This window comes from Papio anubis, chromosome 6, assembly GCF_008728515.1.
Source record: "Papio anubis isolate 15944 chromosome 6, Panubis1.0, whole genome shotgun sequence".
Lineage (NCBI taxonomy): Eukaryota > Metazoa > Chordata > Mammalia > Primates > Cercopithecidae > Papio > Papio anubis.
The window spans coordinates 161,834,356-161,861,450 of NC_044981.1; the positions used below are offsets into that span (position 1 = coordinate 161,834,356).

General features: G+C 36.6%; 1 protein-coding gene across 11 annotated transcripts in view; it reads right to left on the reverse strand.

The window, feature by feature from the left end:
- Window positions 1-27,095, reverse strand: part of PDE10A (phosphodiesterase 10A) — a 665,278-nt gene that overhangs the window by 22,069 nt on the left and 616,114 nt on the right. For all 11 annotated transcript variants that reach the window (XM_021936902.2, XM_021936910.2, XM_021936903.2 and 8 more), the window contains one exon: window positions 22,271-22,443. In XM_021936902.2, coding sequence (XP_021792594.2) covers window positions 22,271-22,443 — 173 coding nt within the window. The remainder of the gene's footprint in view (window positions 1-22,270; window positions 22,444-27,095) is intronic.

The window sequence follows — 27,095 nt, forward strand, 5'->3', positions numbered from 1 at the left end:
TTTCTTCAAAGCAGCATGAGAAAAATAGACTAATACAGTAAATTGGTACTGCAGAGAGTTGGGTGCTGCTATAAAGATACATGAAACTGTGGAAGTGACTTTGGAACTGGGTAATAGGCAGAGGTAAGAACAGTTTGGATGGCTCAGAAGGCAGGAAAATGTGGGAAAGTTTGGAACTTCCTAGAGACTTGGGGAACTCAGAAGACAGGAAGATGTGGGAAGGTTTGAAACTACCTAGAGACTTGTTGAACGGCTTTGACAAAAATGCTGATAGTGATAAGGACAATAAAGTCCAGGCTGGTCCAGGTGGTCTCCGATGTAGATGAGGAAGTTGTTGGGAACTGGAATAAAGGTCACTCTTGCTATGCAAAGAGACTGGTGGCATTTTGCCCCTGCCCTAGGGAACTGTGGAACTTTGAACTTGAGAGAGACGATTTAGGGTATCTGGTGGAAGAAATTTCTAAGTGGCAAAGCATTCAGGGGAAAGCAGAGCATAAAAGTTTGAAAAATGTGCAGCCTGATGATGTGGTAGAAAAGAACAAATTTTCTGGGGAGAAATTCAAGCTGGCTGCAGAACCTTACTTAAGCAAGGAAGAACTGAGTGTTAATCACCAAGACAATGGCAAAAATGTCTCCAGGCCATGTAAAAGACCTTCATGGCAGCTCCTCCCATCACAGGCCCAGAGGCCTAGGGGGGAAAAATGGTTTCACGGGCCTCCCCCTGCTCTATGTAGCGTTGGGACATGGTGCCCTGTGTACCAGCTGCTTCAACTCCAGTGGTGACTAAAAGGGGCCAATGTACAGCTCAGGTTGTTGTTTCAGTGGATGCAAGTCCCAAGCCTTGGTGGCTTACATGTGGTGTTGGGCCTGCAGGTGCAGAGAAGTCAAGAATTGAGGTTTCAGAGGATGTACGGAAAAACCTAGAGGTCCAGGCAGAAGTTTGCTGCAGGGCCAGAGCCCTCATGGAGAACCTCTGCTAGGGTAATGTGAAAGGGAAATGTGAAGTCAGAGCACCCACACAGAGTTCCCACTGGGGCAGTGCCTTGTGGAGCTGTGAGAAGAGGGCCACTATCCTCCAGATCCCAGAATGGTAGATCCACCTACAGCTTGCACCATGCACCTGGAAAAGCTGTAGACACTCAATGCCAGCCCATGCAAGCAGTTGGGAGGGTAACTGTATCCTGCAGAGCCACAGGAGCAGAGCTTCTGAAGGCCGTGGGAGCCCACCTCTTGCATCAGCATGACCTGGATGTGAGACATAGAGTTGAAGTAGATCATTTTGGAACTTTAAGGTTTAATGCCTACCCTACTGGATTTTGGATTTGTATGGGGCATGTAACCCCTTTGCTTTGGCCAATTTCTCCCATTTGGAATGGCTATAAATACCCAATGCCTGTATCTCCATTGAATTTAGGAAGTAACTAACTTGCTTTTGATTTTATAGGCTCATAGGTGGAAGGGACTTGTGTCAGATGAGACTTTGGACTTGAACTTTTGAGTTAACACTGGAATTAAGAATTTGAGGGACCGTTGGAAGTATAGGATTGTGTTTGGAATTGTGAGGACATGAGATCTGGAAGGGGCCAGGGGCAGAATGACATGGTTTGGGTGTGTCCCCACCCAAATTCCATCTTGAATTGTAGTTCCCCTAATCCTCACTTGTCATGGGAGGGACCAGGTGGAGATAAGTGAAACGTGGGGGTAGTTTCCCCATCCTGTCCTCATGATAGCGAGTTAGTTCTCACAAAAGCTGATGGTTTTTTAAGGGGTTTCCCTCTTCACTCAGCACACATTCTTCTCCCTCCTACTGCCATGTGAAGAAGGACATGTTTTCTTCCCCTTCCATCATGATTGTAAGTTTTCTGAGGGCTCCCTAGCCATGCTAAACTGTGAGTAAATTAAACCTCTTTTCTTTATAAATTACCCAGTCTTGGCTATGTTTTTATTAGCAGCATGAGAACAGACTAATACACTGTCTAATAATTGATTTCTAGGATCCTAAATTCACTTGTCAGTCTTTGCTATTTATAAAGTTTAAAAAAATATTTATTATTAAGTGTAAGGTATTTGTGAAGTCTGCACTGTATGTCCTATGTAAACAAATTATTCATCTACATTTGAAACACACATGACAATGACTTTCATACACAATTGGGCTTTGGTTGTTTCATTTTTAAAATAAAATATCATAAAAAATACCTAGTGTCTTTAATCACAGTTGTGGTCACAATGTCAATATGAGTAAATGACATAATAGCTAACGACATCATAGTAAATGTGAGGGGCAGATGGTAAGGACAAAAGGTAAGGACAAAAGGTGGGAAGCAAGTGTCAGAAGATTAGGACTTCTGGTTGGGCGTGGCGGCTCACGCCTGTAACCCAGCACTTTGGGAGGCTAAGGCGAACGGATTATGAGGTCAGGAGATTGAGACCATCCTGGCTAACAGAGTGAAACCCCGTCTCTACTAAAAATACAAAAAATTAGCCAGGCGTGTTGGCAGGCACCTGTAGTCCCAGCTACTCAGGAGGCTGAGGCAGGAGAATGGCATGAACCCGGGTGGCAGAGCTTGCAGTGAGCCGAGATAGTGCCACTGCACTCCAGCCTGGGTGACAGAGTGAGACTCTGTTTCAAAAAAAAAAAAAAAAGATTAAGACTTCCAGCAGAAGTCAAGAGAATGTAACTCCAGAATGAATGAAACAAAGAATGAAATTTTTTAAAAAAAATTACCAGGACAAAAATTGCCAACAATCAAAGATATACATGAGTATATGATAATATTATACAGCCTATAATTTGAATTACTTACTATTTTGGATTATTCGTTTACCTAAGAAATATCTGCTGAACACCTACTATGTGGTAGACACTGTCACAATTATCCATACCTCTGGGCCTTACCACTACACAAAAGCCCAGAATGTGATGCTTTCCATTACATGACATTCCATCATTGCAACAAGGATGGTATGCCACATCATTTATGTTCAAGCCAATACAGTTTTGAGAGCAAAAGCCAGCACTGCTATGAATTATTTTAGCTCAACAGGTGTTAGCTGAGATTGATCCAGGCAAACTGTGGAGTATGGTCACTCTAATTTTAACACAAAATATCCATGAAATAAACAATGAAAACATAAAATTTGAGAATTTTTTTTTTGAGACTGAGTCTCACTCTGTTGCCCAGACTGGAGTGCAGTGATGCAATCTCAGCTTACTGCAACCTCCGCCTCCCGGGTTCCAGTGATTCTCCTGCCTCAGCCTCCCAAGTAGCTGGGATTATAGGTGCCTGCCACCACGCCCAGTTAATTTTTGTATTTTTAGTAGAGATGGGGTTTCACCATGTTAGCCAGGCTGGTCTCAAACTCCTGACCTCAAGTCATCTGCCCACCTTGGCCTCCCAAAGCGCTGGGATTACAGGTGTGAGCCACTGCACCCAGATGATTTGAGAATTATTCTAAAAATATTAACTTTAAGTATGAATTTTTCTACTAAACGAAAATGCATTTATAAGTTGCACCTTCCTCTCTGTCTAGTTATGGTACAGAAATACACTGATTTTTAATACAAATAAGGATGTCTGGCTCTATACATTAGGCAATTTGAGTTCTCAAGCCAAGTCTGACATTTACTTCTTCAAATGAAATAGACACTCCTTCTGTGTTTTAGTATTAACTCTGGATAGAAAGGAAGAGGCCACTGGCTGTCATCTAGCAACTACCCAAGATAGTAATTATAATTGACATCTCCAAAAAAGATCACCTAAGAAATACTATCATATATTAGCTACAAAGTTTCAAACAATATCAGGTAAATTGATTCACTAAAAGTACAGAACAAATGAAACTAAATTGGATATTTATCAAACTAATAAACAAGCATTTAAAAAATTAGTTCTATTTTTAACAAATGGTGCCAGAACAACTGGACATCTGCACGCAAAAACAAAAATAAAAACAAAAACAAAAAACAAACAATGCATCTAGACAGAGACCTTACAACCTTTACAAAACTTAATTCAAAATGGATCACAACCTTAAATATAAAACACAAAACTGTAACATATACATAACATAGAAGAAAAATCTAGTTCATCCAGAATTTGATGATTACTTTTAAATACAACACAAAGCCATGATTCATGAAAGAATAAGCTAGACTTCATTAAAAATTAAAAAATTTATGCCCTGCAAAAGACACTGTCAAAAGAGTAAAAAGGCAAGCCACAGACTGAGAGAAAACATTGGCAAAAGGCATATCTGATCAAAGGCCGTTACCACAAATATACAGAGAACCCTTAAAATTCAACAATGAAAAAACAATACCCAAATATAAAATAGGGCTAAAGACATGAACTGACACCCCACTAAAAATATATATAAAGATGGCAAATAAGCATGTGAAAAGATGGTCCACATCATATGTCATCATAAATATGTGGATTAAGACAATGAGATAACACTACACATCTATTAGAATGGCCAAGATCCAGAAAACTAACAATGCCCAATGCTGGATAAGGAGTAAGAGGAATTCTCCTTCATTGCTGGTGGGAATGCAAAAAGGTCCAGCCATTGTGGAAAACAGTCTGGTGCATTTCATACAGAATTAGACATACGCTGATAATATGACCCAGCAATCACGCTCCTTAGTATTTACCCAGAGGAATTGGAAACTTATGCTTACAAAAACACCTGCACACGGATGTATAGACAGCTTTACGAATAACTGTCAAAACTTGGAAACAACAATGGTGTCCTTCAGTAGATGAATGGGTAAATGAATGTTGGTACATCCACACAATGCAATATTATTTGATGCTGAAAAGAAATGAGCTATCAAGCCATGAAAAGACATGGAAGAAACTTAAATGCATATCACTTTGTGGAAAAAGCCAACTTGAAAGTCAACTACTCTATGATTCCAACTATATGATATTCTGGAAAAGGCAATGGTATGAGGACTGTAAAAGGATCAGGGATTGCCAGGGGTTGTGGAGAGCGAGGAACGAATAGGCAGAGCACGAGGGATTTCTAGGGCAGCGGAATTCTTCTGTGTGATGCTAAAATGGTGGATACATTTGTCCAAACCCATAGAATGTACATCATTAAGCCTGGATCCTAATGTAAACTACAGACTTTAGGTGATAATGATGATTCAATGTTGGTTCATTAATTGTCATAAATGTACCATTCTGGTGCAGGATACCCACAGTGGGGGAAGGTGTCCATGTGTGGGGACCAGGATATAGAGGAACTCTGTACTTTCTACCCAATCTTTCTGTGAATCTAAAATTGCTTTAAGAAATAAAGTTGGTTAATTCAAAAAAGAATTATAGTTTCAAATAAGAGGGAAAATTTATAGGCTAAGATAAATACCCACATCAGAAATAACCGCTGGAACTAGGTTCCAAAAGAAAAGATGAATTGTTAGTAAAGGCATGACACCACACTGATAAGCAAAGGTAAACTGTATAATAAAGAAAACCAGTCTGGAAATGTATTTCTGGCTTAAGACCATACCTTAACAGAGAAAAAATAATTTTGGAGAAGTATCCTTTATGAATAGTATGGAGAAAACTCACGAGCCATCCTGAAGAAAGAATAACCAGCAGCGGAGGCAAGTGCCCATCGTATAACCACATCAGTCCTAAGGCCAACGACATCAGCTAAGAGCATACTTAATCTTGTTTCTTTTGAACATGAATTGTCCAAACAAGAAAATAAAGAGTAAGATATAAAAGCCACTTCGAGCTGGAGATGGTACCTGCACATCTGCACAGATGAGAACTGAGTTATTTGAATAACTCAAATCAGTTGTTCAACTGAGTGACTGAATTCCAATTGAGTTATTTCTACAACTGAGGTAAAGCATCCATCTGCAGACTTCAGATGGGAGAAACAACTGTAAAGATACAGATGGTGCCACCTAGGGAACATGGGAAGCAATAGCAAATCTTTGAAAAGGACAGGTGGAGGAGTCCACATCCTCGCAACAGGGGAAATGATGTCTGTGTTAACTGGAGTGTTATAAGGAGCTCTAGAAAATAGTGAGGAGGGCCGGGCGCGGTGGCTCAAGCCTGTAATCCCAGCACTTTGGGAGGCCGAGGCGGGTGGATCACGAGGTCAGGAGATCGAGACCATCCTGGCTAACATGGTGAAACCCCGTCTCTACTAAAAATACAAAAAACTAGCCGGGCGAGGTGGCGGGCGCCGGTAGTCCCAGGTACTCGGAGGCTGAGGCGGGAGAATGGCGTGAACCCGGGAGGCGGAGCTTGCAGTGAGCCGAGATCGCGCCACTGTACTCCAGCCTGGGCGACACAGCGAGACTCCGTCTCAAAAAAAAAAAAAAAAGAGAAAATAGTGAGGAGAAGAGAAGGGTTTCTAATAGCCATGAGGGCATTTCCGCGCTGGTGGTAAAAGCCTTCCAGTGACCAAATTCTACATAGTCCATGTCCTACGACAGCAAAAAATGGCTTGTGTTGGGTAATTCCTTACATAATTAGCCATCACAGCAATGTAAATGTGTGAATTTTGAACTCATTATGAATTCTTAAGTACATTATAACTTTACTCATTATAAAGCAGAATTCTGTGGACCACTTCTAAGAGCTTATCAATTCCTAATCACCTCACAGTGAGATAAGATCTCACTTAGTGAATTAAGGATCATTCTATATTAATCTTTTAATTATCTCATTTAAAGTGATACTGAGGTAATTGACATCTTAAGAACAAAATACTTGAAACAAAATGCTTTGTATTTTATCACAGCAGATTTCTAGATGTTATTTTTTACACTTTAGGTTCTGTTATATAGAATGAAATGCATAAATCTGAAGGATATTGGATAGTGAGTATGAAAATATATGCAGTCTGTAACGACCACACCAATGATGACAAGAAAGGTTTTATCACCCAGAAACCTCTCATTTTCTAGTCAATGTCTCTCATCTAACCCCAGCAACTGCCAGTTTAAATTCCAGCACAATCACTAACATTATTGTTTTGCCTGTTGTAGAACTGCATTAAAATGGTATCATATAGTAGTATGTAACCATATTGCTCAAACTAACATTTGTGTGATTCAACCACGTTGTTTCATGATTCATAGTCCATAATTTTAAAAACTGCTGAATAGTACAGTATTCCATTGTTTAAATGTCTAAAGTTGTGTATCTAGCCCCTGTTGCTGGACATTTAGGTTGCCTCCAGGTGGGATATATTAAGAGTAATGTTGCTATGAACATGTGTCCTAGTCTGTGTGTGAAAGTACACTTTCATTCCTCTTGAAATAAAAATACCTGAGAGTGAACTGCTAGAACACCATGTAAGAACATGTTCAGCTTTATTAAAACAGAACAAAACAAAAACAAAGCAACTAAGGTGTCTTCTAAAGTAGCTGTACAAATTCCATACACCTACCAGCAATATATGAGTATTTCAGCTGCTTGACATCCTTGCTGTATTAGTCCATTTTCACACTGCTATAAAGAACTACCTGAGACTGGGTAATTTATAAAGAAAAGAGGGTTAATTGACTTACAGTTCCACATGGCTGGGGAGGCCTTGGAAAACTTACAGTCATGGCGAAGGTGAAAGGGAAGCAAGTATTATCTTATATGGCCTCAGGGCGGGGGGATGGAGATGGAGACAGAGAGAGAGAGAGAGAGAGAGAGAAACAAAGAGAGAGAGAGAGAAGTGGGAGGTGCCACACACTTACAAACAACCAGATCTGGGTGAGAATTCATTCACTATCATGAGAATGGCAAAGGGGAAATCTGCCCCCGTGATTCAATCACCTCCCACCAAGCCCTTCCCTTGACACATGGGGATTACAATCTGAGATGAGATTTGGGTGGAGACACAGCCAAACCATATCACTTGTCAACAATTGATACTGTTGGTCTTTGTAATTCTCACCATTCTAGTGGGTGCATAACGGTACACCACCCTGGTTTTACCTTATGATTGGAGATGTTGAGAAAATGCCATGTGTTTATTGGCTTTAAATTCTGTAAAAATCTTTCATATAATTTTTTCTTGGGTTATCTTATTATTGACTTTACAAAGTTATAAGACTTTTATTAAACATAAATACTGAGAATATATTCTCACATTCTGTTTGAAGATCAACATCAAAGGCTTAATATTGGAGGGCTCATTACTTAAGGGTAAAAGACAATATGCTTTCCCCCTAAGAACAGGAACAAGAAGAATGTCTGCTCTTGTCAATTATATTCAGCACAAGCCAGACAATAATCAAATAGAAATAAAAGGCAAACAGATTAAAAGAGAATTGTATAATTATCTCTATTTGAAATGACATAATCTTATGTGTGTACGGAGATGTCTAAGCATTAGAAGTAATAAACACATTCATCAAGATTTCAAGATACAAGATCAGCAGTACAAAAATCAATAAACAGGCCTAAAAGACAGGTACAGAGCATGCCACCCAAGAACAAAATATATATTCTTTTTGAGTACACATGGAACATCCCCCAGGCTAAATTAAATGTTAGGAAATAAAACAAGTCTCATTAGATTTAAAAGAATAAAAATAATACAAAATATGTTATCTGACCACAATGAAATCAATAACAAAAAGAAACTTGGAATCTTCAAAACTGTATGGAAATTTTAAAACAAATTCTTACATGACTGTTATGTGCTAAATTGTGTCCCCAAAAGAGATATGTTGAAGTCCTGACAGTTCCTCAGAATGTGACGTTATATAGAAATAGTGTTCTTGCTGACATAATTAATTAAGATGAGGAAATATTGGAAAAGTGTGGGCCCTTAATGCAATATGACTGCTGTCCTTATAGGAAGAGGAAAGTGATACAAAGAAGGAAGGATGCCAGGTGAATACACAGAGACACACAGGGATCTCACCACCAGCATATGATGATGGAGGCAGAGATTGGAGTGATACACTCATAGACTACAAATGCCTAAACTTGCCAGCATCTGTTAAAAGCTAGGAGAGAGGCATTGAACTTATGGTCCTTCTGAACCCTCCAGAAGGAACCAACATTCCTGGTACCTTGATTTCAGACTTCTGGCCTTAAGAATTGTGAGAAAATAAATTTCTGTTGTTTTAAGCCATTTGGTTTGTGGTATACTTTGTTACAGCAGTCCTAGAATATGAATACAATAGTAAATGTATCAAAGAAGAAATTAAAAGGGAAATGTGAAAATCCCTTGAGATGTATGAAAATAAAGACACAATATATCAAAGCTCATGGGATGCAGTTAAACAGTATTTAGAGGAAAATTTAGAGCTATGAACATCTATATTAAGACGAAATAATTCAAATCAATAACCTAATCTGCCTTAAGACACTAGAAAAGGAGGAGCTAACTAAAACTAAAGCAAACAGAAGGAAACAAATAAAACTTACAAAAGAAATAAATGCAATTTAGATGAGAAAAACATTAGGAAAAAATCAGTGATACTAAAAGTTGGTTATTTGAAAAGATCAACAAAACTGATAAACTTTTAAGCTAGACTGACCAAGAAAAGACAGAGAGGGAGAGGGAGAAAAAGAAAGAAGATTCAACTTAATAAAGAACAGAATTGAAAAAGGGAACTTTACTACCAATCTTACAGAAATAAGAAGGATCATAAAGAACTACAATGAACAACTGTATGCCAATAAAGTAGACAACTTAGTTGAAAATGGACAAATTCCTAGAAAGACATGAGTGACTAAATATGACACAAGAAGAAATAGTCAATGTGAATAGATGTATAACAAGTAAAAAGACTGAATTAGTAGTCAAAGGGAAAAATAATAACCACAAAGAAACATCTATACCCACATGACTTCACTGGTAAATTCTATCAAACATTTGAAGATGAATTAATAGAAATTCTTCATAAACGCTTCCAAAAAATAGTAGAGGAGGGAATACTCACCAGCTAATTCCATGAGGCCAGTGTTACCCTGACACCAAAATAAGACAAATACCACAAAAAAGAAAACTATAGAGCAGTACAATTTATGAATACAGGCACTAATGTCCTCAACAAAATACTATCAAGCCAAATCCAGCAATATATAGAACAACTAAACACCATTACTACTTGATATCTATCACAGGAATGCAAGGTTGGTTTAACATCTAAATATCAATTAATCTAATGCACCTTAATAATAAAATAAATAACAAAAACTGCTTGATAATCTCAATAGATTCAGATAAAGCATATGATAAAATCCAACACCCATTCACAATAAAAAAATATACTCTCAACAAACCAGAATTAGAAGGAAACTTCCTCAACCTGATAAAGTTCATCTATAAAATACCCATATCTAATATCATACTTAATGTTGAAAGACTAGATGCTTTCCCCCTAAACTCAGAAACAAGAAAAGGATGTCTTCTCTTGTCACTGATATTCAGTATAAGCCGAACCAATGATTAAATAAAAAGAAAGAAATGGGCAAGGCGCCATGGCTCACGCCTGTAATCCCAGCACTTTGGGAGGCCAAGGAAGGTGGATCATGAGATCAGGACTTCAAGACCAGCCTGGTCAAGATGGTGAAACCCCATCTCTACTAAAAATACAAAAATTAGCCAGGCATGGTGGCAGGTGTCTGTAATCCCAGCTACTCGGGAGGCTGAGGCAGGAGAATCACTTGAACCCAGGGGAAGGAGGGGACAGTGAGCCAAGATTGTTCCCCCGCCCCCCAAACCGGGGGGACGGAGGGAAACCCTTTCCAAAAAAAAAAAAAAAAAAAAAAAAAACCACACACACACACACACACAGAAAAGAAAAGAAAGAGATGACAGGTTCTGAATACAATTGATTGTACAACTATCTCTATTTGAAGACCAAATGCCCTTGTGTGCATATGGAGAAACCTAAGCAATCCACCAAAAAATTATTAGAAGAAATGAGTTAATTAAGGTGTCAAGATATACAATTGGTAGTACAAAAATCAATTATTTCTAGATACTAACAATAAACAATGTGGAAATAAAATTAACAAAATTTCATTTACAATATTATCAAAACAATAAAATCCTTAGTAATAAATTTAACAATAGAAGTACAAAATGTGGGCTTGAAAACTAGAAAACATTGTTGAAAAATATTAAAGAACAATAATTAAATGGAAAAGCATCCCATAAACACAGACTTAATACTGTGAAGATGGCAATACTTCCCAAATTGATTTACACATTCAACATTATCCGCATCAGAATCCTAGCTAGCTTTTCTGTAGAAATTGACAAGGTGATTCTAAAATTCACATGGAATTGCTAGAGATCCAGAATAGTGAAAACAATATCAGAAAAGAAGAGAAGAAGGAGGAATCAGAAACAGAAAAGCACTTACTGTTATTCTAGATATTTGTAACTCTAGATAATACAAGTTGCTACAGACTGAATGCTTCTTTCCCCTAAAATTAATATGTTAAATCCTAATGCCCAACATGTTAGTATTTGGAGGTGGGACTTTTGGAAGGTGATTATGTCATGAGGGTAGAGCCCCCATGAATGGGATTAATTCCTATATAAAAGAAACCTCAGAGAGCTCCCTCCCTTCTCCCATCAGGTGAGGTGGCACCTAGAAGATGGCTCTCTAGGAACCCAAAAACAGGCCCTCCCTCAAACTGAGACACTCAAACTGCCAGTAGCTTGATTCTGGAATACTCATACCCCAGAAATGTGAGAAGTAATCATTTATAAGCCACCCAGTCTATGGTATTTCGTTATAATAGCCTGAAGGGACTAAGGCACAAATATAATCTATAAATAAAGAACACATTGATTTCTATGCCTGGTGCAGGGAAATTTGATTGGGAAAGGGTAAAGTGGTGGCAGGGTTTTTTATACCTTTACCGTGACTCTGGTAATAGTTGCGTTTGTCAAAACTTAAAATTAGTGTAATTATACCTCAATAAAGTTGCTTTAACAATCATCTTTTGTGTCTTGGCCAGAACGAAAATATTGATCAACTATAAAATTTTAATTTAATAGTTATATTCTGTTTACAACAATACAAAGAAATCTATAGGAACAAAAAACAAAAAAACAAAAAAACAAGCAAACATCCAAAGTATTTAGAAATTAGAAAATTACTTTGAAATAACCTCTACATCAAGAAGAAAACAAAAGCAGAAATAAATAATCTAAAAACTAATGAAAAATACTTCATCAAAACTTACAAGTTATAATTCAGTCAACACCTAGATTATAATACATATAATATGATTGCTTTTATTATATGTATTACTATTAATACATATAATATTGTTATGTTCCATTACTATTGTTCCATTACTATTCGATCAGAGAAACAAGGAAAAAACCCAAAAGTATAATGAAAGCATAAAAATAAAAGCTAAAATTAATGAAAGAACAGACAGCAAATAAATGAAAAATTTTATAAAAGTTAGTTTTATTAAAAAGGAGTAATTAAAAATTCCCATGCAAGTCGGATTACATAAGAAAGGAAGAAATAAAAATATAAAACACTAAAAATCAGATATAAATACAAATTTAGTAATGTCAATTAAATTTTAAGTGAAAATAATCTGTGCATATATTTCTATGAAGTTTTAAATCTCAGGGCAAAAGATAATTTTGTAGTATAATACATTGCCCAAGAGATGGAATAAAGTGGCAAAAACAAAACAAATCCCCAAACCATAAAAGACACTGAAAGTTTGTTAAAGATTTTTCATTTAAAAAGGTGACAGGCTGGAAACGATGGCTCATGCCTGTAATGCCAGAACTTTGGGAGGCTGGGGTGGGAGGATCACTTGAGCCCTGGAGTTCAAGACCAGCACTGGCAACACAGCAAGACTCTGTCTCTACAAATAATAAAAAAATGTAGCCAGACATGATGGTGTTTGCCTATGGTCCCAGCTATTCAAGTACTTGAAAGACTGAGGTAGGAGGACCACTTGAGCCTGAGAGGTCGAGGCTGCAGTGAGCTGTGGTTGTACCACTGTACTCCAGCCTCAAGGACAGAGCAAAACCCAGTCTCAAAAAAGTAAATTAAATTAAATTTAAATTTAAAAGGTGACTAGATAGTTTCACAAATGAATACTTCCCCAAATGGTTAAATGAACCTTCCCAAAATGGTTAACATCAGTTATTTAAAGTTTTCCAGATCAGAAAGAAAGATCAATAGTTTATAGCAAATTATAGGATACCAAAAAAACAACTATATATCAAAATTAATAGATTACATGCAAATATGCTAAAAAAGAAAAGTTTTATTTCCTTAGCATATGAAAGAACTAATTCCATGGAAAAGTGGAGTTCAAGAAATTAAGGAGTGGCACAAAATTAGAAAATTTAAAAATGTATTCATCAAATAAGAAATCAGTAACACTAAGAAATTAGAGAAAAACCTATCCATAGAACATTGATCCCGATAAACCTTATACATGATAAACATGATTTATCAAGATACATCAAATACTACCTTAAAAATTAAAACTCTAAACTCATGTCTATTAAAGTCATGCATATATTAACGTGCTTGCTTTCTTCACAATAATCTAATGTTGTGTTGTAAATTCTAGCTATGCAGTCAGACCAGAAAGCAAAATACATACAAACATCAGAAAAGTAGAACAAATTTTATTCATTTGTAGATAACATTACTATATGCTTTAAAAAGCCAAGAGACTAAAATACAACTTTTCAGCTGATAAAGAGTATATAATGAAATGGCGAGATACTAAACGAAGTTTTAAGATTCTGGTAATAATAGAATAATAATAATAAATTCTAGATAGAACTAAAAACAAATCTTGAAGATGCTTTCTACTACCTAAAAACTGGCATAAGTGGGAGAAGATTTAAAGATTTAAAGATTTAAATTAGATTTAAATTAGATTTAAAACTAATTTAAAGATTTAAGTGGGAGAAGATTTAAACGTTGTAAGTGGGAGAAGATTTAAACGTTGTAAGGCAAGACCACGCTGGGTGAGATCCTTATTTAGACAGCTTTTCTACTAAGGGCATATCATAAACACAGCCCAAAAGAAAGTCAGGGCCCAGTGAGAAGGGAGAGACCGGGCATGTCAGAACACACATAAGTTGAGGAGGGAAATCCTAGAAAGCAGAGAGAACCACAGAAGCGGAAGTCCCCCAAATTTGAATTCATACTCCTTTCAAATCCTTGACAGAGGGTAACAAGGCCAAAACAAAAACAGAACCACCCAACTAAAGCTTAAAGGAATATACTCGCATATTTAGGACGATTCATGAGAAATGTAACTGGTCACTAGGATAAAAGTTAATTACCTTCAGAGAAAGACAACAGCATCCAGAAAGATAACGGAGCTTGTTATCCATAATGTAGTACACAAATATAAAAAAAATTTACTAGCCATGTAAAGAAACTGAGAAATGTATTACACAGTCTAGAGTAAAATCAGTAAACAAGACAAAACTCATAGAAAACCCAGATAGCAAAAATTCAGACAATGATTTCTAAATAATGTACAGATATGCTAAAGAATCTTCAGGAAAATATATATTTACAAAAGATAGGTGAAGAGATGGGGAATTTCAGGAGAAACATAGCAGCTATAAAAATGAACCAAAAGGAAATCCCAGAACTTGAAAATATTTTTTTTATATATATATATATGCATATATATGCATATGTGTGTGGCTGTGTGTGTGCGTGCATGCACATCTGTGTGTATCTTTAAAAAATCACTACATGAGGTTAACTACAGATTGGACAGAATATTAGGAAAAAAAACAGTGAGATTAGACAGATCACAACAAATTACACAAACCATTACCAGTGAAAAACCATACAGAGCCTTAATAACCTGTAACACAGTATAAAGGGGTCTAACGGAAGAGACTCTTGACACTTCTGTTAGACAACTGGGGCAGAAAAAATATCTGAAGAAATATAATGCTTGAAACTTCTCCAAACTTCACTGAAATCAGCAGCCCACAGACTCAGAAACCTCAGAGGACATCAAAAAGAATGACTGTAAAAGCAGTCGGGGTAAAAGATCACAGCACACACAGGGCAGCAACGAAATGCTGAAAAAATAATCTGTCTACTAAGAATTCTAAGTCCAGTGAAAATATCTTTAAAAAGTGAAGCCACAATAAAGCCATTCTTACATTAAAAAATAAAACAAAAAAATACACACACCTCAAAGAACCTGCTGCCAACACACTGAGAGATGTCAAAGGAAGTTCTTTGGGCTTCAGTGAAATAACAGAAGTTGGAAATTTGGACCTACATGAATGAATTAAAAGCAGAGGAAATGGTATACATGTGAAAATATAAAAAACTATTTTTCCTAGCCGGGCACGGTGGCTCACGCCTGTAATCCCAGCACTTTGGGAGGCTGAGGCAGGCGGATCACGAGGTCAGGAGATTGAGACCATCCTGGCTAACACGGTGAAATCCCATCTCTACTAAAAATACAAAAAAATGCCGGGCGTGGTGGTGGGAGCCTATAGTCCCAGCTACTCGGGAGGCTGAGGCAGGAGAATGGTGTGAACCCAGGAGGCGGAGCTTGCAGTGAGCTGAGACCGCGCCACTGCACTCCAACCTGGGCGACAAAAAAAAACAAAAAACAAAAAACAAAAAAACAAACTATTTTTCCTAAATTATTTTCTTGGTTTTTTGAGATGAAGTATTGCTCTGTTGCCCAGACTGGAGTGCAGTGGCATGATCTTGGCTCACTGCTACCTCTACCTCCCGGGTTCAAGCAATTTTCCTGTCTCAGCCTCCTGAGTAGCTGGGATTACAGGCATGCACCACCACACCTGGCTAACTTTTGTATTTCATTAGAGATGGGGTTTCACCATATTGGCTAGGCTGGTCTCGAACTCCCGTCCTGAAGTGATCAGCCTGGCTTGGCATCCCAAAGTGCTGGGATTACAGGTGTGAGAAACCACGCCCAGCCCATTTCTTTTAAATATTGGCAACCTAGGTGGGGTGTATAACATATGTAGCAATAATATCTACATATATAACAATAGCAGAAAAGACAAAAAGAGGTATAAATTGAATTTTTTTAAGTTTTTTACATTGAATAAAATTGAAATAATATTAATTCAAAGCAGACTAATAAAAATGCATACTGTAAACTCAAGAACAACCACTTGAAAATTTAAAAAGGGTATAACAAGAAAAAACAAAAGCAAATATAGAATGAAATATCACTCCCCCAACACAAATAGCTCCAAATAGAAAATGGATAATTAGACAACTTATAAATGCAAATAGACTAAACAGTACATTAAAAAGCAGTGATTGCAAGTCTCAACTATTGCTGTTAACAAGGCACACTTTCAATGCAAAGACAGATGTTGAGATAGTAAAGAATTATGAAAGAATATGATATGTCAACAGTAAACATGAGAAAGCTTGTGTGGCTATTTTAGACACAGAAAATTTTAAGAAGCATCAGCAGAAAAAAAGAATTTATTTCACACTGATGAGAGGGTAAATTACTGAGAAGCCATAATAAATCTAAATGTGTAAGCACCAAATAAGTTTCAAAACATATGAAGCAAAAATAACGTATCTATGTAATTCATAATTTTAAATATATTGGAAACTGTATTTCCAGTTGGAAATCAGAAAAATTACATTCACAAGTGAAGAAATCTGTAAAATAATCCATATAATTTTATCAAGAAAGCTACAGGAGGGATGTAAACAAACTGTACAATTTTATTCATGACTACAGAGTCATGCCATGTTCTTAGAAGAGACAACACACTTTCATTTTAAAGTGAGTAAATAAATGTCATAAAACTGCAATTAAAATGTCAACATAGATATTTCTGACTGAAAAATAAAGTCTGAAGGAGAATATTCTTTTTATTTTTAAATATTAATGTTGAAAAAAGCAAAAGGTCATAAGGTCTGTAATTTATGTTGAAATGGCACACTCCCCATTCCCCAAAAGCAAGCAAAGAAAACATGGTAAATTGTTGCCAATTCTTGAATCTAGGTATGACTGTACATTGGATTATTTCTACTTTAATGTAAGTTTGAAATTTTTCTTAAAACATTTTTACGAAGTGACAATTTCCATGAATTGAAAGTAAAGATTATTTGAGCAGGTATGTATGATACATTTTAACATATTTATAGAATCAAAGCTGTATGACTGTACTGGAGAATTAGATAATTAGTAATAAATGGTTTACAGGGTCTAAAGAATTATCCAAGTTTACGAGAAAATGTAATAAATTCAATTCAGAAGAAACCTGATTATTCATTAATAGTATCAATTCATTCCATCAGAAATAAAGTTATGTTCATAAAAATATAACTCTAGAATAATTAAGATCTAAATATAAAAATTAAATCTATAAAAATATGTAAAGAAAATTTTAATTATTTGTTACTATGAGACTTGATTTCTTTAAAAGATCAAAAATTTGTCCTCCTGAAACTAAATTTGTTTTCAAAAGAAAATCCGAATAAGTTTTTTGAAAATCATGTAAAGAAACATCTGTAATATATAACAGAAAATTTTAATATCCTTAACAAAAATATATAATAAAAACTGATACATAAAAAAGTAAACAATTCAACAAAAAATAAGCAAAATTTATGAATAAACACACAGAAGTAAGAATAGTAAGTAAGAAACAAACATAAAAACATCTTCCACATAGTGAGTGGTCAGAGAACGGCGTAGTTACTGAGAAGGGGTTTTCACCTTTATCTCAGAAGGCATGTGAATTTCTACAGCCTTTGCTGAGAATTTAATATGTGTATAAACTGATGGCAATATACGTTCCAGGCATACATTGTTTTATTGCATTTTGCCTGATTGCGCTTCACAAATACGGTGTTTTTGGTTTTTTTTTTTACAAGTTGGAAAGTTTCGTGGCAACCTTGTGTACAGCAGTATCAGCACCATTTCTCCAACAGCGAGTGCTTACTTTGATTCTCTGTGTTACATTTTGGTAATTTTCGAAATATTTCAAATATTCTCATTATCTTATTGTATCAGTCATGGTGATCTCTGATCAGTGATCTCTGATGTTACCATTACAATTATTTGTGGGTGCCATGAATCACACCCACATACAACGGTGAACTTAACTGGTAAGTGTTGCGTGTATTCAGGCTGCTCCACCAACTGGCTGCTCCCCCAGCGCCCTCCCTGTCCTTGAACATCCTTGTTCCCTAAAAGCAATAATACTGAAATTAGGCCAATTAATAACTCTACAATGACCTCCAACTGTTCAAGTGAAAAAAAGTCATATGTCTTTCACTTTAAATCAAAAGCTGGAAGTGACTAAACTTAGGAAGGCATATCTAAAGCTGAGATAGGCTGAAAGCAAGGACTCCTGGGCCAAACAGCCAAGTTGTGAATGCAAAGAAAAAATTCTTCACGGAAATTAAAAGTGCTACTCCAGTGAACACATGAGCACTTAAGTGTTCTTGATGATATGAAGAAAGTTTTAGTAATCTGGATAGAAGATCAAACATTCCCTTAAGCCAAAAGCTAATCCAGAGCAAAGCCTTAACTCTGTGCAATTCTATGACGCCTGAGAGATGTGAAAAGGCCGCAGAAGGAAAGCCTGAAAGTAGCAGAGATTGGTTCGAGAGGTTTAAAGCAAGGTAAAAAGTGCAAGCTGAAGCAGCAAATGCTGATGTAAAAGTTGCAGCAGGTTATTCAGAAGATCTAGCTAAGATAATGGATGAAGGTGGCTCAACTAAATAATGGATTTTCAGTATAGACAAAACATCTATTAGAGACATCTAGGACTTTGATACCTAGACAGGAGAAGTCAATGTCTAGCTCCAAAGCTTCAAAGGATGAGCTGACTCCTGTCAGGGGCTAATGTAGCTGGTGATATCAGGGTAAAGCCAATGATCATTTACCATTTCAAAAATTCTAGGGTCCTTAAGAATTACGCTAAGTGGATTCTGTCTGTGCTCGATAAACCGAACAACAAAGCCCCAGCGACAGCACGTGTGTTCAGAGTACGATATACTGAATATTTTAAGCCTACTATCAAAACCTACTGCTCAGAAAGAAAGGTTAGTTTCAAAATGTTACGGCTCACTGACAATGAACCAAGTCACTCAAGAGCTCTGATGGACATGCCCAAGATTAATGTGTTTCCAAGCCTGTTCATACAACATCTATTCTGTAGCTAATGGACCAAGGTGTAATTTTGTCTTTCAAGTCCTATGATCTAAGAAATATGTCTTGTAAGAATATAGCTGTTATAGATAGTGATTCCTCTAATGAATGTGCGAAAGGTGAATTGAAAACCTTTTGGAAAAGATTCACCATTCTAGATGCCATTGAGAACATTCATGATTCACAGGAGGTAGTCAAAGCTTCAAGACTTCAGTGGAGGAAGAAACTGCAGATGTGGTAGGTGGAAACTCGTGGAGCCTGAAAATGATGACTGAGGCAATCATCATCAAACTTGAACGGAGGAGGTGCTTCTTATGGATGAGCCAGGGAAGTTTCTTGAGATGAAATCTACTTCTGGTGAAGATGCTGTGAACATTGTTGAATTGACAACAAAGGATTTAGAATATTCCATAAACTTGGTTGACAAAGTAGGGGCAGAGTTTGAGAAGATTGACTTTAATGTTGAAAGAAGTTCTACTCCAGGTGAAATGCTATCAAACAGCATCATAAGCTGCAGAGAAATTTTCCGTGAAAGGAAGAGTCCATTGATGTGACAAACTTCACTCATGTCATATTTTAGGAAATTGCCACCTCCAAGTTGGGCACAGTGGCTCTTGCCTGTAATCCCAGTTACTCAGGAGGCTGAGGTGGGAGGACTGCTTGAGGCCAGGAGTTTGAGACCAGCCTGGGCAACAAAGCATCACCTTATCTCTAAAATAAGAAATGAAAAAAATTAGCTGGGCATGGTGGTGTGTGTCTGTAGTCCCAGCTACTCAGGAGGCTGAGGTGGGAGGATCCCTGGTACCCAGGAGTTTGAGGCTGCAGTGAGCTATGATCATGCCACTTCACACTGACAGGCTGAACAAGACCCCATGTTTAAAAAAGAAGAAAATAAATTGCCACATGCATCCCTACCGTCCTACGATTTACAACCACCCCCTGGTCAGAACCCACCAATGTTTAGGCAAGACCCTCCACCAGTAAAAAGATTATGATTTGCTGAAGTCTTAGATGATCATTAGCATTTTTAAGCAATAAAGCATTTTTAAATTAAGGTATGCATTTTTTAGGCATAATGTTATTGCATACTTAGTAGACTGTGTGGTGTAAATACAACTTTTATATGCACTGGGAAACCAAAAAATTTGTGTGACTTGCTTTATTATGAAATGTATTTTGTAATACATCTGAGTTATGTCTTAACATACTGTATGCACACATGCACACACACACACCCCTACCTTTAAAAAATCACAGAAAAATGCGTAAGATGACATTACATCAAATAGACAGTTGATACTGGAATGCAGAAAAATAGAATATTACTCTTTTTTATACCTCTACATTATTTGAATTATTAAAACAAACATGCATTGCCTTTCAATGCGTGTTTCAATACACGTTTGTTTTAATTGCTTTTCAAGTTATATGTCAAAAATTGTTTATACATGTACCACTAACACATATGTACATGAGTGCCAAAAGTGATGGTATTTTCAAGTAAATGTTTAAATTTCCTATTTTATAATAATTATTGTAATCATTCTGCTGAAAAGATTATATTCAAGAAACTAGATACTAGTTACATGATTCTTATTTACAACTCCAAAAGGAAAAAAAGAAAGTGCATAGGTTTCAGGAAACCAAGGGGTATTTCATGAAGGCTCTATTTCTCTGATCTTCTGATTGCCATAAAAAAATACTGAACAAACACCTGTTTCTACAGGTCTTGGAACAAGGACTACACACAATCTGTTGGCGACATAAAGACTGTAGACCGCACTTCTCATCTGGGCTGAAGGAAAAGAAAGACATGCTAGAACACCCTAACTGATGTTTAGGGGCTTTTCCCTGACACCAACACTCTGCATGGTCCTGGAAGAGGCCCTGGCAATGTCTTCAAACTGTCATGTGTGAAAACAAGATACCTTTGTATTGTTTTTCTTAAATAAGGTTCCCTAAATTGTATCAGTTTCAAGCTCTACAAAATCTGGATCTGTCCAGTTTGAAGGTAAGTTGAATTACAAATAACTGCTACTTATCCAAAGGCATCAATATCATTATACAAATGGTATTTATTCTTGAAGAGATAAACTTTATTAGTCATTTGTAAAACTTGTATTTTGTATTTGATGTACCTGAGTGAATAGTGAATTGTTTCTAAGAACTTTAAAGCAGTCTGTCCCAAAGAACAAAATGTGGGATCAGTACTTAATGAACCACAGAGGAGATATACAGAACACCTGAAAAAAACTATAAATCCAAATTCAGCAAGACTGGCATAGAAGCAGTAAGTAAGTGCTCACCAGCCGAGGGATAAAGATGTCCTCATTTAAGATGAAGTTGGTCAGACATGCAAACACGAAGCCACAGCAATAAAAGCTAGTGTCACCACTACAAACTGTCAAGGGGAGATGGCAGGTTAGCCAATGAACTTAGATCTAATATACAGATGGGTGAACAGGTTCATAATGAACATACCTGACCTATTTCTGAATCCACTAGGCAAGACACACCCAACCTCAAAAACAAAAGGGCATCAGACTAATTTAGCCTGATTCCATTAGGATATCTAATTTATCTAATCCTCCTTGTGGTAATTTCATGTTCACCAAATAAACTTTTCATCGCTACTTGGCTTTCTACCCCGTGAGATGCCAATATTCTGACCCTTGTGACTGCCTAATACAATTACAGATCAATAAAAGGAGAGTCCAGTTTCTATATCAGTCACATTCGCTTGCTTAATAGGACTGGATTCTGAAAATGGAATCCATTTTCATTTGCTCTGGAGTTTCTGAGGCCAATGGCCACACCCTGAATGGTGATCAATGCAAGAAGGGACCTCTTGGGGAAACATCACGCCAGCCTTCCCTTTGAAAAGTGCCAGTCCCTGTGTAACTAGTGTAACTTCCAATCTGTACTTTAATTATCCTTACTGGACACTGTCAGCAATCTTGTCGAACAATAAAATGTCTAAAGTAAATATAAACAAGATGTACATAAAATGAAAAACACGTAAGTTTTTTACATTCCTTCTTTCAAATATAAACTTATGCCACATTACATTTCTTAAGTATCAATTTATTCCAGATAATACTTCCTGGGCTTCTAAGCTTTTGAAAATTATTTTTTACCTATGTGATTGATTATTAAGGTTTAGCGATCCGGTCTGGTACATCTCTTCCAACTGTTTCCTGTTTCCAAAGTATAAAGCAAGGTCTGTGGCAATGATGGCTTTGCGGATGATCTCAAGCACCTGCTCGTATTCACTGGAGCTCAGAGTGGAGAAGATATTGTGCCCTTCCAGCTATGGAAAAAATACAAATTAAAACCACCAATAACAAGCACAAGCTCTAATCTTATGACATTTTCAGTTATTTGAAACAATATAATCAGTCAATGACATTTGGCACACTAAAGAAAGGTTTTGGGGAAACAAAAGAATAGTTAAAAATGACTAATGAAAATTACATTTTGGTTTCTCTTTAAGCTACAGAAACAATGAAACTACCACTTAAATAAACTACTGTAACTACAATAACATCATTTACTACCATAAAACCCCAGTGATTTAAATATATCTAGTTCTTGGATATTTCTAATAGTTAAAAAACTGGAAAATGTAAAATATTTAAGTTGAAACTTTTCCTCTTAAGCAAATTAAAAACTTCAGTAATCTTCGTATTATACTAGAACCTTAATGGCCTTAAAAAGGCGTCTGTATCCTTGTCCACTTCAGGTTGTAACATATCAAAGCATGCTTAATGGGTAGTAATATATTTCTCTGTATCCTAGAAGAAAATGTCCTACAACCTCAATAAAATGTTTATTCAAACACATTAAAAACTCTAAGGGCAAGAGTACCTTTCCCTACAACACAAATCACTGAAGGTGATTCTAGAATCATCTTCTATTCTCAAGGGAGGTGGAAATGGCAGATCATCACCCTAAACAAGACCAGAACATTGGTAATCTGGATTCTATTCACTCAGAATATCCTTCGTGTATTAATCTTTTAAAAACTTTATAATAATTTCGATTCATCAATTATTTTGATACTTTTCATTATTAGTCAATATAGTACTACTCAAAGTTGATTTTTAATTAATTTCACTTTTAACATACATTTATTGAGTTAAAATACAGTAAAAACAATGATTGAAGTCTATTTCTTTACAAAATTAGACATCTCACTAAGACACTGTCTCTTCATATTCTTAAATGAAACTGTACATGCACTATTTGCTTTCAATTATCAGAATAGCCCCATATTATTTGCTGTTAAAGTCTCAGAAGTATTTGAATTACTGTGTGATAAATGCAGCAAGTGGACTCAGGTCTAGTTATTTATCTTCCTGACAATAACAGTAGTAAGGCCGTACATTTGTAGAAAGTTCTATAGTTTACAAAAGCAGTTTCAAATACATGACTTCACTTTCAAATTATAAAACTTATATTAGTTCAGAGTTCCCACATGGATTATGCATGAGATGCTATGAGATGAGCCGTTTGAGCACAGGCTGGTTAGTGACTAATGGGGACAACGGGAGGGGTCTCAAGCTTTGAGCTGGTGGCTGAATTCAATTTTCATCCAACCTCAACTCTCTTCAATTTTGTTGTAGAAAGTTATAAGAAGGAAATATTTACTCGGATTCATGCTATGGTATCTGCTTTCCTTTGATGTGACCACAACTTAAGTGAAGCAGGTAGCCTCTGCTTCAACACTGAATGCCTGTGACCTCTATTTCCCACTTCATGAACATGTTTCAGCATATCTGGCTGGTGCTCATGCATGCATCTGCTTTCAGCAGGTCATGTGAAGGGAATCACAGCTGCTACAATTTTATGCTTTGTATTTGTATGCTTTACTCTCTTTATCACCAATAATTATCACCATAACTTGTTAAATTAGAGTATATAAAATATTCTAGTCTGCTGTTGACATTTAAAAAGAAATATCTCTAAATTTAGCCTAGGCTCTATAAATTCTGTAGGGAGACAAAAGAGTTACAAGCTCACTGCAATTCTACACACTGCGTATGTCATCTATCAGCTCACGTTTTTATCAGAGTCCCAAAAGTATCAACTGGCCCAGAACAAATTAAGATTTATTTTAAAGAATTTATATATTCTACTGACTACTTCAGAGTCATTACTTTTCAGTACTAAAGGAAACTAGGTGAAAAAGCTCCATAGAGGGCTTTTATAATGAAAAGGTCTAACTCATTTACTGTCCCCTTCAATAATTTACAAGAGTAAAGGGAATGAATGAATAATCAAAAAATAAATGTCTCCCCTTTCTTTCTTTGAGACAGAGTCTCATTCTGTCACCAGGCTGGAGTGGATCTCTGCTCATCACAACCTGTGCTTCCCAGGTTCAAGTGATTCTCCTGCCTCAGCCTCCCGAGTAGCTGGGATTACAGGCATGCACCACCCCACCTGGCTAATATTTTTTTTTTTTGTATTTTTAGTAGAGACGGGGTTTCGCTATGTTGGCCAGGATGCTCTTGATTTCCTGACCTCTTGATCCACCTGCCTCAGCCTCCCAAAGTGCAGGGATTACAGGCATGAGCCACTGCTCCCGGCCATGTCTCCCTTTACTTTAAGAGAATCTAGCATTTTGCTGCTACCCAAACTAAAGAAAATATGGAAGGGAGACACAAGCAAGGAAGCATAGCAGATAAACAGTGTCTTCTTTAAACCTCCAACCTCACATTCGTTAACACATAATAAATCCTTATAATGCATTATAATACTTTTATACACCAATCGATAATTTTACTATAGTTATGTAGTTTGAAGTCTATGTTAATTCAAGCTAGTTGATTCCATTTTGCATCAATCGAGCAGGAAATAGTAGACTTTTTATACCTAGGAATGTTTCTAAAACTTTATGTGGGTGAACAGCATATAATTCTTAACTCTATGGAAGCCCACAGGTAGGCTCTGGTTGTATGTCAACGCTGGGGCTGAGATCTGGTATTAGAGAATGGAAACAACGTTGAAATTGGTGCTGATGCTGAAAGATGACCCCGGGACTGCCTTGAACAGATGATTGTCAATACTCCTTCCAGCCCTTAATCATGAGGATCCTAAAGGCTCTTAGTATTCTGTCCACTGCTGGAGGATTAGGGAACCACTACTTTCGGAAAAAAAATGTCAGTGATGCAACTAAGTGCATCAAACATTCATGATGGCAATGCCTTTAAAGTATCTATAATACTGATTTTGAAATTTAATTACCTAGTACATCAAACCACATATTAGGAAGCATTACAGTACTGTAATTAAGAGCACAGATTTTGGAGCCAAATAATTCTAGTTTTTAATGTCATTCTGCCACTGATTAGTGATGTGACAAATAGAATACTTAACCTCTTTGATGCATATTATTCTCATCTGTAAAATGAAAATAAATAATAATATCTATCTCATGGGGATATAATAAAAATAAACTGTATTAAAATATGTACAAAACATTTAAGTTTCTGGTGCATTGTAAGTACCCAATATATGATAAAATGATTACTATTATAATAGTGATGATTGATGATGATGATGATGATGATGATAAAATCTACCAGTAAAACTTCCACAGTCAGAGTTAAAGGAGAGATGAAAAAACAAACAAATGTATGCCTAAAAATGAATTTGATAGCCAAATACCTTTTCTATTCAGAACACAGCTGTAGAAAAGGACGGATTTAAACTAGCCACTGTGTCACGTATTTTAGAGTACCAGTACAGTTGAATATAAGTACAATAATTTAAGTATAATTGTAATACAGAACAGCAAATTGTACCTAGTGTAGACAAATTGGAAGAACTCTCTAGCTGAGTCACAGAAATAGTGCTGCTGTAAAGAGTAGTAAGAAGCCACGGGATCCCAAAATGTTGATATAAATAGATAATTTTCTGAAATATGATCACATTTCAAAAGCAACAGGTAATTTAAGATTAGTGGAATATTAAGGAAATGTTCTTAATAATGAGAATAATCATTCCTAATTGGTCTGTTTTCTAAAATTTTGACTATTTTCAAAGTCAAAATGGGGTATTCAAAGAAGGCAAAAGAAAGAAAAAAGCATAGTTTCAATGTTCAAAATAATCAATATCTCATGAGTAAACAGAATAAATTGATTTAATATTCCAGCAATAATGGTTCAATCACCATTACTAATTGTAAGCTAGTAAGTTTTAGGCAAGAAAACAAAGCTCACCTACGTTCTTGGATGTAACTGTCCACACAAAACAGTCTCCTCACATGAAAGCAATCTGCTTGCCTTCTTCCCCTGCTCAGCGTCTCAGCTCTCTGTCCCACCGGACACAGCTACTCACTAACCTTACATAAAGCTTCAGGTTCAGTCTCTGAGTGCTGGTTCTGCCCACTCTGCATCTTTCCCTCCCCATGCTCTACCTTCACACTTCCACTTGTGCCCATATCAACAGCCCCAGAAGTGGGCCTGTGAGTCCAGAGGTGAAGAAGGGGCAGTGACTCTCCTTATCAGCTTCTAATTCAGAAGAGGTGGGAAGCTGAACTCACAAACAGAAAATGTCAATACAATGTTAAAAACAAACAAACAAACACAAACCACTAAGACGTATGTATGCTGGAGGTGCTCAGGCGCTCAAAAGGGGGCAGTGCTGTACCCCAGTGATGTGGGGATGCAGTCAAAGAATTTTACTGGATGAGGTCATGCCTGAGTTGGGGACCACAGAAAGGGTGTGGGGTAATTACACGTAGAGGGAATCCGGCCAATGGCACAGAGTTAAGATACGGTCTGAAACTACAGAAGCAGAGCAGATACTGTAGTCCTGGAACAGACAGGGGCCACTCATAAAAGACTTGTATATCAACTGAGAAAACAGGAAATTATTCCAGAGGCCCCAGAGAGCCACTAATGACTTTTAAACAGGAGAAAAACATATTCAGACATATACTTGGAGGATGGATTTGAG